This window comes from Nerophis lumbriciformis, linkage group LG06, assembly GCF_033978685.3.
Source record: "Nerophis lumbriciformis linkage group LG06, RoL_Nlum_v2.1, whole genome shotgun sequence".
Lineage (NCBI taxonomy): Eukaryota > Metazoa > Chordata > Actinopteri > Syngnathiformes > Syngnathidae > Nerophis > Nerophis lumbriciformis.
Window position 1 is genome coordinate 27,199,771 of NC_084553.2, and position 14,000 is coordinate 27,213,770.

At 40.0% G+C, this 14,000-nt stretch overlaps 1 protein-coding gene across 5 annotated transcripts in view; it reads right to left on the reverse strand.

Moving 5' to 3' along the window:
• Positions 1 to 14,000, reverse strand: part of tead1b (TEA domain family member 1b) — a 129,121-nt gene that overhangs the window by 82,988 nt on the left and 32,133 nt on the right. For 4 of the 5 annotated variants that reach the window (XM_061964003.1, XM_061964002.1, XM_061964005.2 and 1 more), the window contains one exon: positions 10,697 to 10,949. In XM_061964003.1, coding sequence (XP_061819987.1) covers positions 10,697 to 10,853 — 157 coding nt within the window. In that variant the 5' untranslated portion in view covers positions 10,854 to 10,949. The remainder of the gene's footprint in view (positions 1 to 10,696; positions 10,950 to 14,000) is intronic. The other variant, XM_061964004.1, reaches the window with a different exon arrangement.

A 14,000-nucleotide genomic window follows, 5' to 3' on the forward strand; every position in this document is an offset into this window, starting at 1 on the left:
CACTATCTTGTTACTGTGGTGTTCTAACACTTATACTTGATGCACAGCTTGCTTGCTTTCTTTGTCTGTATTTAATTGTTGCTACCTGAGCAAACAACAGTAAATACCTGATAGCTTTTCCAAAAGTGTCTAATTTTCTTTAAGTTTATGGATTGTATGCCTTGAAGTTGATACTTCTACGATTTGGTCAACATTAATGCAGGCACCACCTATTTTGTATGTGTCTATTTGAAATTAAACACATGACATTGTTCTGACATGATACATTTAATTTTTCCCCATGCAAAGCTTCCATCTGCACAAAATTGTATTGAATCGCATCGAATTGAATCGTAACGAATCGTAATATTTTAAAAAGTATTGTTAGTAAATCATATTGTAACCCATGTATCGAGGGAAGAGATGCACACACCTAATACATATAGATCCATATACTGTATATATATTTATATATAAATATTTATATACATATATACATATATATATATATATATATATATATATATATATATATATATACATATATATATATATATATATATACAGTGGGGCAAAAAAGTATTTAGTCAGCCACCAATTGTACAAGTTCTACCACTTAAAATGATCACATAGGTCTGTAATTGTCATCATAGGTACACTTCAACTGTGAGAGACAGAATGTGAAAAAAAAATCCAGAAATTCACATTGTAGGATTTTTAAAGAATTTATTTGTAAATTATGGTGGAAAATAAGTATTTGGTCAATAACAAAAATTCAACTCAATACTTTGTAATATAACCTTTGTTGGCAATAACAGAGGTCAAACGATTACTATAGGTCTTTACCAGGTTTGCACACACAGTAGCTGGTATTTTGGCCCATTTCTCCATGCAGATCTTCTCGAGAGCAGTGATGTTTTGGGGCTGTCGCCGAGCAACACGGACTTTCAACTCCCTCCACAGATTTTCTATGGGGTTAAGGTCTGGAGACTGGCTAGGCCACTCCAGGACTTTCAAATGCTTCTTACGGAGCCACTCCTTCGTTGCCCGGGCGGTGTGTTTGGGATCATTGTCATGCTGGAAGACCCAGCCATGTTTCATCTTCAAAGCTCTCACTGATGGAAGGAGGTTTTGGCTCAAAACCTCACGATACATGGCCCCATTCATTCTTTCCTTAACACGGATCAGTCGGCCTGTCCCCTTAGCAGAAAAACAGCCCCAAAGCACGTTGTTTCCACCCCTATGCTTCACAGTAGGTATGGTGTTCTTGGGATGCAACTCAGTATTCTTCTTCCTCAAAACACGACGAGTTGAGTTTATACCAAAAAGTTCTATTTTGGTTTTATCTGACCACATGACATTCTCCCAATCCTCTGCTGTATCATCCATGTGCTCTCTGGCAAACTTCAGACGGGCCTGGACATGCACTGGCTTAAGCAGGGGGACACGTCTGGCACTGCAGGATTTGATTCCCTGTCGGCGTAGTGTGTTACTGATGGTAACCTTTGGTACTTTGGTCCCAGCTCTCTGCAGGTCATTCACCAGGTCCCCCCGTGTGGTTCTGGGATTTTTGCTCACCGTTCTCATGATCATTTTGACCCCACGGGATGAGATCTTGCGTGGAGCCCCAGATCAAGGGAGATTATCAGTGGTCTTGTATGTCTTCCATTTTCTGATAATTGCTCCCACAGTTGATTTTCTCACAGCAAGCTGCTTGCCTATTGTAGATTCACTCTTCACAGTCTGGTGCAGGTCTACAATTCTTTTCCTGGTGTCCTTTGACAGCTCTTTGGTCTTGGCCATAGTGGAGTTTGGAGTCTGACTGTTTGAGGCTGTGGACAGGTGTCTTTTATACAGATAACAAGTTCAAACAGGTGCCATTAATACAGGTAACAAGTGGAGGACAGAAGAGCTTCTTAAAGAAGAAGTTACAGGTCTCTGAGAGCCAGAGATCTTCCTTGTTTGAAGTGACCAAATACTTATTTTCCACCATAATTTACAAATAAATTCTTTAAAATTCCTACAATGTGATTTCCTGGATTTTTTTTTTCACATTCTGTCTCTCACAGTTGAAGTGTACCTATGATGAAAATTACAGACCTCTGTCATCATTTTAAGTGGGAGAACTTGCACAATCGGTGGCTGACTAAATACTTTTTTGCCCCACTGTATATATAAATATATATATATATATATATATATATATATATATATATATATATATATATATTAGGGTTGTCCCGATACCAATATTTTGGTACCGGCACCAAAATGTATTTCGATACTTTTCAAAAAAGAGTCAGAAAGCATGCACATTAATTGCATATTAAAAAAATGACTGCCGTTAAAGGAACTTATAGTTAACGATTATCACCTTAACTTTGACAGCCCTAATATACATATGTATGTTTTAAAAAAACAAACACATATATATATATATATATATATATATATATATATATATATATATATATATATATATATATATATATATATATATATATATATATATATACGGTATATATATATACTCTGTATATATATATATATATGGGGACGGCGTGGCGAAGTTGGTAGAGTGGCCGTGCCAGCAATCGGAGGGTTGCTGGTTACTGGGGTTCAATCCCCACCTTCTACCATCCTAGTCACGTCCGTTGTGTCCTTGAGCAAGACACTTCACCCCTTGCTCCTGATGGCTGCTGGTTAGCGCCTTGCATGGCAGCTCCCGCCATCAGTGTGTGAATGTGTGTGTGAATGGGTAAATGTGGAAATACTGTCAAAGCGCTTTGAGTACCTTGAAGGTACCATTTATTTATTTATTTATTTATTTATACAGGCTCCAGCGTCCCCCGCAACCCCGAAAGGGATAAGCGGTAGAAAATGGATGGATGCATGGATATATATATATATATATATATATATATATATATATATATATATATATATATATATATATACATATATACACATATGATATATACAGGTAAAAGCCAGTAAATTAGAATATTTTGAAAAACTTGATTTATTTCAGTAATTGCATTCAAAAGGTGTAACTTGTACATTATATTTATTCATTGCACACAGACTGATGCATTCAAATGTTTATTTCATTTAATTTTGATGATTTGAAGTGGCAACAAATGAAAATCCAAAATTCCGTGTGTCACAAAATTAGAATATTACTTAAGGCTAATACAAAAAAGGGATTTTTAGAAATGTTGGCCAACTGAAAAGTATGAAAATGAAAAATATGAGCATGTAGAATACTCAATACTTGGTTGGAGCTCCTTTTGCCTCAATTACTGCGTTAATGCGGCGTGGCATGGAGTCGATGAGTTTCTGGCACTGCTCAGGTGTTATGAGAGCCCAGGTTGCTCTGATAGTGGCCTTCAACTCTTCTGCGTTTTTGGGTCTGGCATTCTGCATCTTCCTTTTCACAATACCCCACAGATTTTCTATGGGGCTAAGGTCAGGGGAGTTGGCGGGCCAATTTAGAACAGAAATACCATGGTCCGTAAACCAGGCACGGGTAGATTTTGCGCTGTGTGCAGGCGCCAAGTCCTGTTGGAACTTGAAATCTCCATCTCCATAGAGCAGGTCAGCAGCAGGAAGCATGAAGTGCTCTAAAACTTGCTGGTAGACGGCTGCGTTGACCCTGGATCTCAGGAAACAGAGTGGACCGACACCAGCAGATGACATGGCACCCCAAACCATCACCCAACCATGCAAATTTTGCATTTCCTTTGGAAATCGAGGTCCCAGAGTCTGGAGGAAGACAGGAGAGGCACAGGATCCACGTTGCCTGAAGTCTAGTGTAAAGTTTCCACCATCAGTGATGGTTTGGGGTGCCATGTCATCTGCTGGTGTCGGTCCACTCTGTTTCCTGATATCCAGGGTCAACGCAGCCGTCTACCAGCAAGTTTTAGAGCACTTCATGCTTCCTGCTGCTGACCTGCTCTATGGAGATGGAGATTTCAAGTTCCAACAGGACTTGGCGCCTGCACACAGCGCAAAATCTACCCGTGCCTGGTTTACGGACCATGGTATTTCTGTTCTAAATTGGCCCGCCAACTCCCCTGACCTTAGCCCCATAGAAAATCTGTGGGGTATTGTGAAAAGGAAGATGCAGAATGCCAGACCCAAAAACGCAGAAGAGTTGAAGGCCACTATCAGAGCAACCTGGGCTCTCATAACACCTGAGCAGTGCCAGAAACTCATCGACTCCATGCCACGCCGCATTAACGCAGTAATTGAGGCAAAAGGAGCTCCAACCAAGTATTGAGTATTGTACATGCTCATATTTTTCATTTTCATACTTTTCAGTTGGCCAACATTTCTAAAAATCCCTTTTTTGTATTAGCCTTAAGTAATATTCTAATTTTGTGACACACGGAATTTTGGATTTTCATTTGTTGCCACTTCAAATCATCAAAATTAAATGAAATAAACATTTGAATGCATCAGTCTGTGTGCAATGAATAAATATAATGTACAAGTTACACCTTTTGAATGCTATTACTGATATAAATCAAGTTTTTCAAAATATTCTAATTTACTGGCTTTTACCTGTATATAGAGTATGTATATATATATATATATATATATATATATATATATATATATATATATATATCAGTGACGTGCGGTGAGGTTCATGACTGGTGAGGCACTGACTTCATCACAGTCAGATTTACAAACATATGAACCCTAAAGAGTATCTTATTCACCATTTGATTGGCAGCAGTTAACGGGTTATGTTTAAAAGCTCATACCATTCTTCCCTGCTTGGCACTCAGCATCAAGGGTTGGAATTGGGGGTTAAATCACCAACAATTATTCCCGGGCGCGGCGCCGCTGCTGCCCACTGCTCCCCTCACATCCCAGGGGGTGATCAAGGGGATTGGTCGAATGCAGAGGACAAATTTCACCACACCTAGTGTGTGTGACAATCATTGGTACTTTAACTCATTGGCGTTGTTAGGCCTATTTTAGGGGGGCTTAAGCCCCCCTAAAATATTCTTAAGCCCCCCTAAATAATTTGGTGTTTTTTTGGGTTTTTTTACAAATAAATGCCGACATATTCATTATAAAGTGGCCCAAATATGAGTTTAAATAAATAATCATATAACCTGTTATTATTCACTCAGTTTCCCCTCACTTCGTAGCGTAAGCGTAAGCGGTATCCAATCCATTCCACTTGTTCATATAGAAAATGCCCACATCACTCAAATTCCTGCCCGCATTTTCTCTGCGACCTTGCTTGCGGTCCTGCAGGTGTACGAAGCACATTATCTTCCTTTACAATGAGTGAAGCTTCACAAAACCTTGTGTGTGCAATTGTAAATCATTTATTTTATATTTATTTCTTGTAGAATCTATATAAAGTAATATACATGAGCCTATTGTTAAAATAATGAAAAAAACATAATTAGATATATTTGTTTTATTGTATAGGTACATTAATAGCTGTTTTATTATTATAGGATGGCTTGTTAAACATTTAATAGGATTTTCAGAGGGAGGAAAAACCAAGACATTTAATATAAAATGTAAAATGAATAAATACATAAAAAGAAAAAGAAAATATATGGTTAAAAGTGTCATGTCTGTGTAATCATGTTTTGTTTTAAGTCATGTTTTGTTTAGTTTCTGGCTTTTCACTCCCTTGTCTTGTTTGCATGATTACCCATTAGTTTCACCTGTTCCACGTTTGGACTCATTGTGCACTCTTGTTTGTCACCATAGCAACCATTAGTTTTCACCTGTCACGTCACGCACCTGTTTCACGTTTTGAGTCACGCACCTGTTTTCGTTAATCATGTCTGTGTTATTTAAGCTTTTCATTTTCTGTTGTTCGTCCTGACGACCTCACCACATTCATGCTCTGTCCATTCTTTCCATGTCCATTCCTCAAGCAACTATTTTTGTCCAAGCCAAGTAAGTTTTTGTTCCATGTTTATAGTCTTTTTGGTTTCATAGTTTGTTCTCCGCCATTGTGCGTGTTTTTTCGTTTGTACTTTTTTTTTATATATTAATAAATCATGTACCTTCATTCCCGTCTCGCCCGAGCCAACTTTCCGTTGCATCCCGGAAAAGCAAACACCCAAGATCAAGTCATGACAAAAAGCCATCGTCCCGGGGAGCATTTCATTTCGTCCCGTGCATTTTTTAAAAATAATAATAATAACAATGAATAATTTCTAAGTCTTTGTTAGCCGTTTGTGAAGTTTTGTGCTCGTGCGTAACATTCGCTCGCATCCTGTGCATCTCCTGGGGGCAAAGCCCCCCCTGTCCTTAAAAGCTAGTGACGCCCCTGCTTTAACTTAACTTTAACTTTACACATACAAACTGTAGCACACAAAAAAGCACATTTAATAAAAAAAAAACGTTATTATGGTCTTACCTTTACTTATAAGTGCGGGAACAGTGGTGTTCGTGTTGGAGGAGTTGTGAATGAATGAAATATGAAATCCGTGCTTCAGTCTGCAGGTGTACCTAATGTTGTGTCCTTGCAGTCGTTCACGGCTCCTCTGGCGCGAGCAATGTTGTTTTTGCACTTTTTGGCTTCTTGTTAAGTGACTTTTTTTCGGTGGATTCGGTCTTGCACGTGGAGGGTTTGGGTGTGGGCTTTGGTTGGTGTGGCGCTCTCGTCGGGGGGTGCAGTCTGCGGCGAAGGTGCCTTAACCAGCACCAGGAGGCGGGGTTATGCGAGCCTCAGCCAGTTCGTCTTCGCAGCAGTTTTCTGATCGCTCAGCACAAGAAATACTTTACACACATACAGTTGTTGACAAAATACACTGTACATTATATACCTCAGCTAACTAAACTATGGAAATGTATAATATAATTCATATAGCAATACGGTCTCACTGCACAGCAGACCAGCAGTTAGCCGAGTCCGCAATCCATATTGAGGCACTGAGTGACGTGCCTCGACTGGCTGCTGTTCACCGCACCGTCTCTTCTCAGTATTTGAACGGCAAATGTGAAAATTCAGCGATTTTGAATAAAAATTATCTAAAACTGGTGAAGTTAAATGGAAAATAACTTTATAGTATAATCACTGGATACATATAACAATTTAATTATTTTTTTTTCTTTTTATATTTTTTTTCTTTCCATGATGAGGGGCGGGGCCTCACCTGCCTCTAGTGACCGCACGTCACTGATATATATATATATATATATATATATATATATATATATATATATATATATATATATATATATATATATATACACATATACATATACAGCATATATATATGTATATATATATATATACACATATACATATACAGCATATATACGTATATGTATATATATATATATATATATATATACACATACATTTATATACATATATATATACATATATATATATATATATATATATATATGCAGATTTTGAGGGCTGTCAAAAAAACTAGTTAACCCATGTTATTAATCACAAAACATATTTCATTTATCATGGATTTGATTTTTTCTGTACATGCTCTTTTACCTCAACCGCGGTTATGTGAAAGGTGGCGCAAGCAGCTGCCAGACTTTTGACATTTGAGTATTACGCCTATACTGGCTCACCTGCATTGGCTTCCTGTGCATTTAAGATGCGACTTTAAGGTTTTACTACTTACGTATAAAATACTAAACAGTCTAGCTCCATCCAATCTGGCTGATTGTATTGTACCATACGTTCCGGCCAGAAATCTGCGTTTTAAGAAGTCCGGCTTATTAGTGATTCCCAGAGCCCAAAAAAAGTCTGCCGGTTTTAGAGCGTTTTCTAGTCGGGCTCCAGTACTCTGGAATGCCCTACCGGTAACAGTTAGAGATGCTACCTCAGTAGAAGCATTTAAGTCCCATCTTAAAACTCATTTGTATACTCTAGCCTTTAAGTAGACCCCATTTTAGACCAGTTGATCTGCTGTCTCTTTTCTTTTCTGCTCTGCCCCCTCTCCTGCGTGGAGAGGTTATCAGGTGACCACAGATGAAGGGCTACCTGTTCAAAGTCGGGAGCCGTGGTGGACGACTCCTCTGTGCATCAGTTGGGGATGTCTTTGCACTGCTAACTTGTCTCCATTCAAGAGGATCCCCTGCTGGCCCCACTTGGGACTGGACTCTCACATTATTAACCGTATCCACTCAGCATCCATTGCACCGGTCGCCAATGTGGGGTGCCACATCTGCGGTTCCTTCCAAGGTTTCTCGTTGTTCCCATTGGGTTGAGTTTTATCTTGCCCTGATGTGGGATCTGAGCCAAGGATATTGTTGTGGCTTGTGCAGCCCTTTAAAACACTTGTGATTCCATCCATCCATCCATCCATTTTCTAACGCTTATTCCCTTCGGGGTCGCGGGGGGCGCTGGAGCCTATCTCAGCTACAATCGGGCGGAAGGCAGGGTACACCCTGGACAAGTCGTCACCTCATCGCAGGGCCAATACAGATAGACAGACAACATTCACACTCACATCCACATACTAGGGCCAATTTAGTGTGGCCAATCAACTTATCCCCAGGTGCATGTCTTTGGAGGTGGGAGGAAGCCGGAGTACCCGGAGGGAACCCACGCAGTCACGGGGAGGACATGCAAACTCCACACAGAAAGATCCCGAGCCCGGGATTGAACCCAAGACTACTCAGGACCTTCGTATTGTGAGGCAGATGCACTAACCCCTCTGCCACCGTGAAGCCCTTGTGATTCAGGGCTATATAAATAAACTTTGATTGATTAATTGATATAGGGTCTGTGGTCATGTCAATAAATACGCCAAAGCAAATAATAATAATAATAGATTCGATTTTATATCGCGCTTTTCTATATGAGTGAGGAGACGATGGTGCTCGCTAGTAAACTTAACTTTGAAATACACTCAGACTGAACTTTACATTATACTGTTGCCAGTTTTGAGTAAATAAATGGTGTGAATTCAAGTAAAACATTAAAATGTTTTCTTGTGTGACATTCCGACAATGGAATTGCATTTGTGTCCAAATATTGGGTCTTTTTTTAAGATAACTTACATTTTGCAAGCGAGTAATAACCTGTGATTAATCATGATTAATCTAAAAACAAAAGTATGAGCGAGCTGAATACCTACTCAGTGGCCTAGTGGTTAGAGTGTCCGCCCTGAGATCAGTAGGTTGTGGGTTCAAACCCCGGCCGAGTCATACCAAAGACTATAAAAATGGGACCCATTACCTCCCTGCTTGGCACTCAGTATCAAGGGTTGGAATTGGGGGTTAAATCACCAAAAAATGATTCCCGGGCGCGGCCACCGCTGCTGCCCACTGCTCCCCTCACCTCCCAGGGGGTGATCAAGGGTGATGGGTCAAATGCAGAGAATAATTTCGCCACACCTAGTGTGTGTGTGACAATCATTGGTACTTTTAACTTTAACTTTAATAACTAAACAATAGACAAAAATCTGAATAAGCCTAAGTAAACCTCAATGAGTGCTTCAACAGTACAGAACAGTCAATCTAAAACTCAGTGCTGTTGTTGATCATCTCGGTGAACTTATTGGAAATGCCTTAACAAACAATGACGTCAAAATACACTGCAAAATTCACTGCATTAATTACCTCCGAGTTCATTCATTAGTTTTTTAGTTAGTGGGATAAGAAACAAGTTATAAAATGTTGGGCTTGATTCCGGGTCACTGTCTGAATTCAGGATTTTTTTTAAAGAATACCATTGAGAAATAGGGCCTGGCGGAAGTGTGCGCTCTTCGAGTGCTTTTATTCTTTATCAAAGTGCTCGCGCTCGTTTTATATCTAAGAGCGCACTGACAACGGCTTAGGTTTGACATAAATTTCACACGCATAAGCAGGATAGTTTTTTTGTCGCACTGTTGTGACTCCACAGTCTTACATGAAGTCTTACATGTTCTGTCAAACTGCCGGTCGCCCGTCCTTCCTTTATTTCAACACGAAATACAAGGTGGAACAAATGTTCGAGGCAATGTGAGCATGCCGGGTACATTAAAAGTGGTGGACTGCAAGAAGCGCTACGAGCAAATTTCACCTCTTCCATCAAGGTGACGGTGCAAGACCAGGCTCTACACAAACCTACAGAGGACAGCCGGTAAGCGCCATATTACCCTTACTTACCATAACAGCGTGGCATGTTCAGTGACTATGACCAGGATATCTACTGGTTGCTAACCGTTCTGCTGCGGAATGTCTCCGTGCTTCACCGTCCCTCAAAACCGACAACTGTGATGCGCATTGACTTGACTTGTGGAAAAGACGACAGCTTTGCCTTGCAGACCGACTACTTCATTTTTATATTTGTAACAAGCAACAGCACAGCAGCAACAATGCCTTGGGTGATCAATGCACAATGCCCACACACACTCACACGTCTCAATCAACTCCAGCTAACCACTCTTCTGCTTCTCCCACCGTGTCAGGTCGTTGTACACACAGGCCTCCCAAAATGTAATACCGTACACAAAGCATCCACATGCTGTGGAAACAAACACATTGACTTTATTTGGCTCTTACGTGGGTTTTTCAGCCATACTCATCAAAAAGAGAGACTGAGTCACTATGTGTGTTCAAATGTTTGAAACCCGGGACATTGTATAAAAACATCTTCGTCTAAAACAGAATCATACTAAATCCGGGGCGTATAAAAATTTTATTTTATGAGCAATGGCTCATATTTTGGCTTTGTCTGGTTTCTACTAAAAAATGCATGTCAGCTTGTACTTACCATACATTTTCCCCTCATCTGACAGGATGATCTTCCGACGTCCACAGGGAGGGTAGATGGCCAAGGCCTCCTGGAAGCTCTGTTCAATGTCAGGACTCCACACCCCTTCTGCATCATTGTCCACGGGCTTGTCTGCCGAGTCGCTCATCCCTTCCATGTCCTCGGCAGGACTCTCGCTACCGCTCCAGCTGCTGGGATCAATTTTGTCGGTTGGGCTCTCCGAGCTGATGCCTGGAGCAGACTAGGGAGAGACCTGGTAAATAAATCAGTATGATAATAGTAAATACATCAAACCGAAAAATGGCATTCAGAGCAGAAGACACGTGGAATACAAATAGAATAAAGAGACTATATAATATGTACAGTATATGTAGATCTTTAAAACCAGCCTATTAATTTATGTCCTCTCCAACAGATGTTTGATTTTGGTCTATATCTTTGGTCGGGGTTCAAAGTTAGGAAGAATAAATACATAGTTGTTGTTAGGTCATAGAGGGCTAGTTTGCTCACTTTGTGGTTTACATTCACATTTCTACTCTAAAACACATGTCATTGTGGATTAATAAACACTTTGAATGTATTTTCTATGTTAAGTAATTAATGGAATAAATAGTTGCTTATTGATTTTGCTGTGGAAGAGTTGGAAAGTGCCAAGAATAGACAATAGATATTAAATGAACTGACCGACACACATGAACAGAAAACACTGTCCTCCTGTCTGAAACAAGACCAGCGCATATAATAGATCAGGAGTCCCCAAACGACCGCCCGCAAGCGTCCAAAATCCCGCTTGCGGGAAGTCCCAAGTTAAAAATTTTTTTTTTTAATTATAATTTTTAAAAATCTGTCCTTCCTAATCCATTTTCTACCGCTTGCTGCTCTCGTAGTCTCCTAGACGGTCAGGCAAATCATATTGTCTAAAATGCATCTTCCCTTCGATAACGTAACATCATCGCGCTCGCGTCGCAGCAAGTGCGCGCTCTTTCAGTCAATTAGTGCGCGAGGAATATACATATATATATATATATATATATATATATATATATATATATATATATATATATATATATATATATATCACTGTTTCCCACACATTCATTTATTTGTGGCGGCCCGCCACGGAAGAATTACGTCCGCCACAAATGGATTTTTCGGCTTTTGACTCGCTCGACCGCTCATAAAAGCAATGGGACTCTGTCTGTGAATGCAGCTTGAAGTTACAATTCCAGTGCAGTAGGTGGCGGTAGCCTACTATGCATTGTAACTCCACCAATAGCACTTAATTCACCTGGTGGGCCAGAAGAAGAAGAAGAAGACGACGACGACGAAGTAAAAGAAGAACGGACCGACCGGATCAAAATACGAGGGTAAGACGTCTTGGCAAACAAGTTCAAAAGTGGTCCGAACCTGTGCAGTGTGCAGCACCGACTCGGATTTTCTTAATTTTTATTTTCGGGATTTGAATGCATTTATTTTGAAAGGACAGCTGGAGAGAGACGGGGGAGGGGGGAGAGAGGGTGAGAGGGGGGATTGACGCGGAGCAAAGCGACTGTCAGGTGGGATCGAACTGGGTCGCCGCAGCGGGTGCTCTACCAGGTGAGATAGGTTATAGCTGCATCGCTCGCGGTTCGTCATATATTTAACGTTAATCCGCGATTTCACCGAGCGTTTCACTGACGGTGAGCAGCCTGACGCTGCTTCATTAACACCGCCACTGTTTGACTCGGGGGCCGGGGCAGACGCACGCAGTAACAGTCACCTGTTACCATACCGACGAGCTAACGTGTCCAGATTATAACCCTGTTGTCAATAAACACACGTGGAGACGGTGCTTCAGATACTGCGTTAATACTGAAGCTAAATTGTCCACTGTCCACTGCAGCATGTGAATGCAATCAAAATAATAAAATCTGAGCCAACCAGCTGTTAAAATGTTGTCCAGGTTAATGTTTTGGCCATTAAAGGTCCTTCATTTCAAGATTTCAACTGTGATCGGGCTTTAAACAGGTGGCTGACCTGTTCAGATGGGTGTAACTGCTACTGGTCAAATAATGTGAAATAGCATTTATTTTTACATGTATGCAATGCCATTTAAATGTAATTATAGATAATAATAATAATAATAATAATAATAATAATAATAAATACTGTGTAGTGTTGTAAATAGTCAACGGGAAGGATTTTAGTAAGATATAAGCCATGAGCACTACACAGCCAGAAAAAAACCTAGGCAGGACAAGTAAAAATATTGGGGCAAGAAGATTTGAGAAGTCGGGCAAGTAGAAAAAAACCTTAACGTTGAACCCTACATGTGTTGAGCTGCTGCCGCTTAAGGTTAGACGGCACTGTACATAGAGTGGTTCTGCTCGTTAGTAATAAATTCTAATGTTGGATGTTCACTCCTTCACACAGATGATGTATGCACTAATTAAAGGGGCAGAGCTTTAAGAGACATTTTAGCTTTTATATTTTATAAGATATATTTTTTGTAAGAACCACAATTAATACATATATTTCAGTGAATAACTAATTGTTCAAATCTGTATATAAATATGTACATAAAGTGTTGTAATTATATTCCAACTCCGCGTTCTTCTTGGTCATCGCCGCTGCCGCCGCCACCCCCCACCCCCCGGCCACACCACCACAAATAGATGCCTGTCCTGTGGGAAACACTGTATATATATATATATATATATATATATATATATATATATATACATATGTATATATGTAAAAAAAAATGTAACCCCAAACTTAAAAAGTTTGGGGACCCTTTAGATAAATAAAGAAGATAGATACGATATTGTGTTCATCACCTCATTGATTTAGTTTGTTTCCCGCATTACAGATTCCAACCTGTGCTTCCCAGGGCTCCCGACTGTCAAGATGACCTGATCATTCATGAAAACTAGAGTTATATCGAGTACTTTTCACAATACATTGACGACAAAGTCTTTGGAGGCATTCACAAATCAGAGAGAGCAACAGACGAGGGGCATCTCCTTTAACACCATTGAGGAAATTTTTTTCTACTTTTTTCTACTTGCTTGCATTCCCCAGAATCAACAGATTTTTGCCAGCAAAACCAAAACGCCAAGCCAGAAAATGATAAATAACTGACAAGATTGATGACAAGAATGTCAAGGTTCTTTAAGTTACAGAAGTCACTTAAGTTTTGACCTGTATTTAACAGCAGAGAAGACAGACAGGAAAGCATCAGTCAGGCCTCTGCCTTAGCCTTCTGAAAAAACAGGAACATGAACCTTATCGACGAGCATATGATCCTTTATAAAGACAGCAG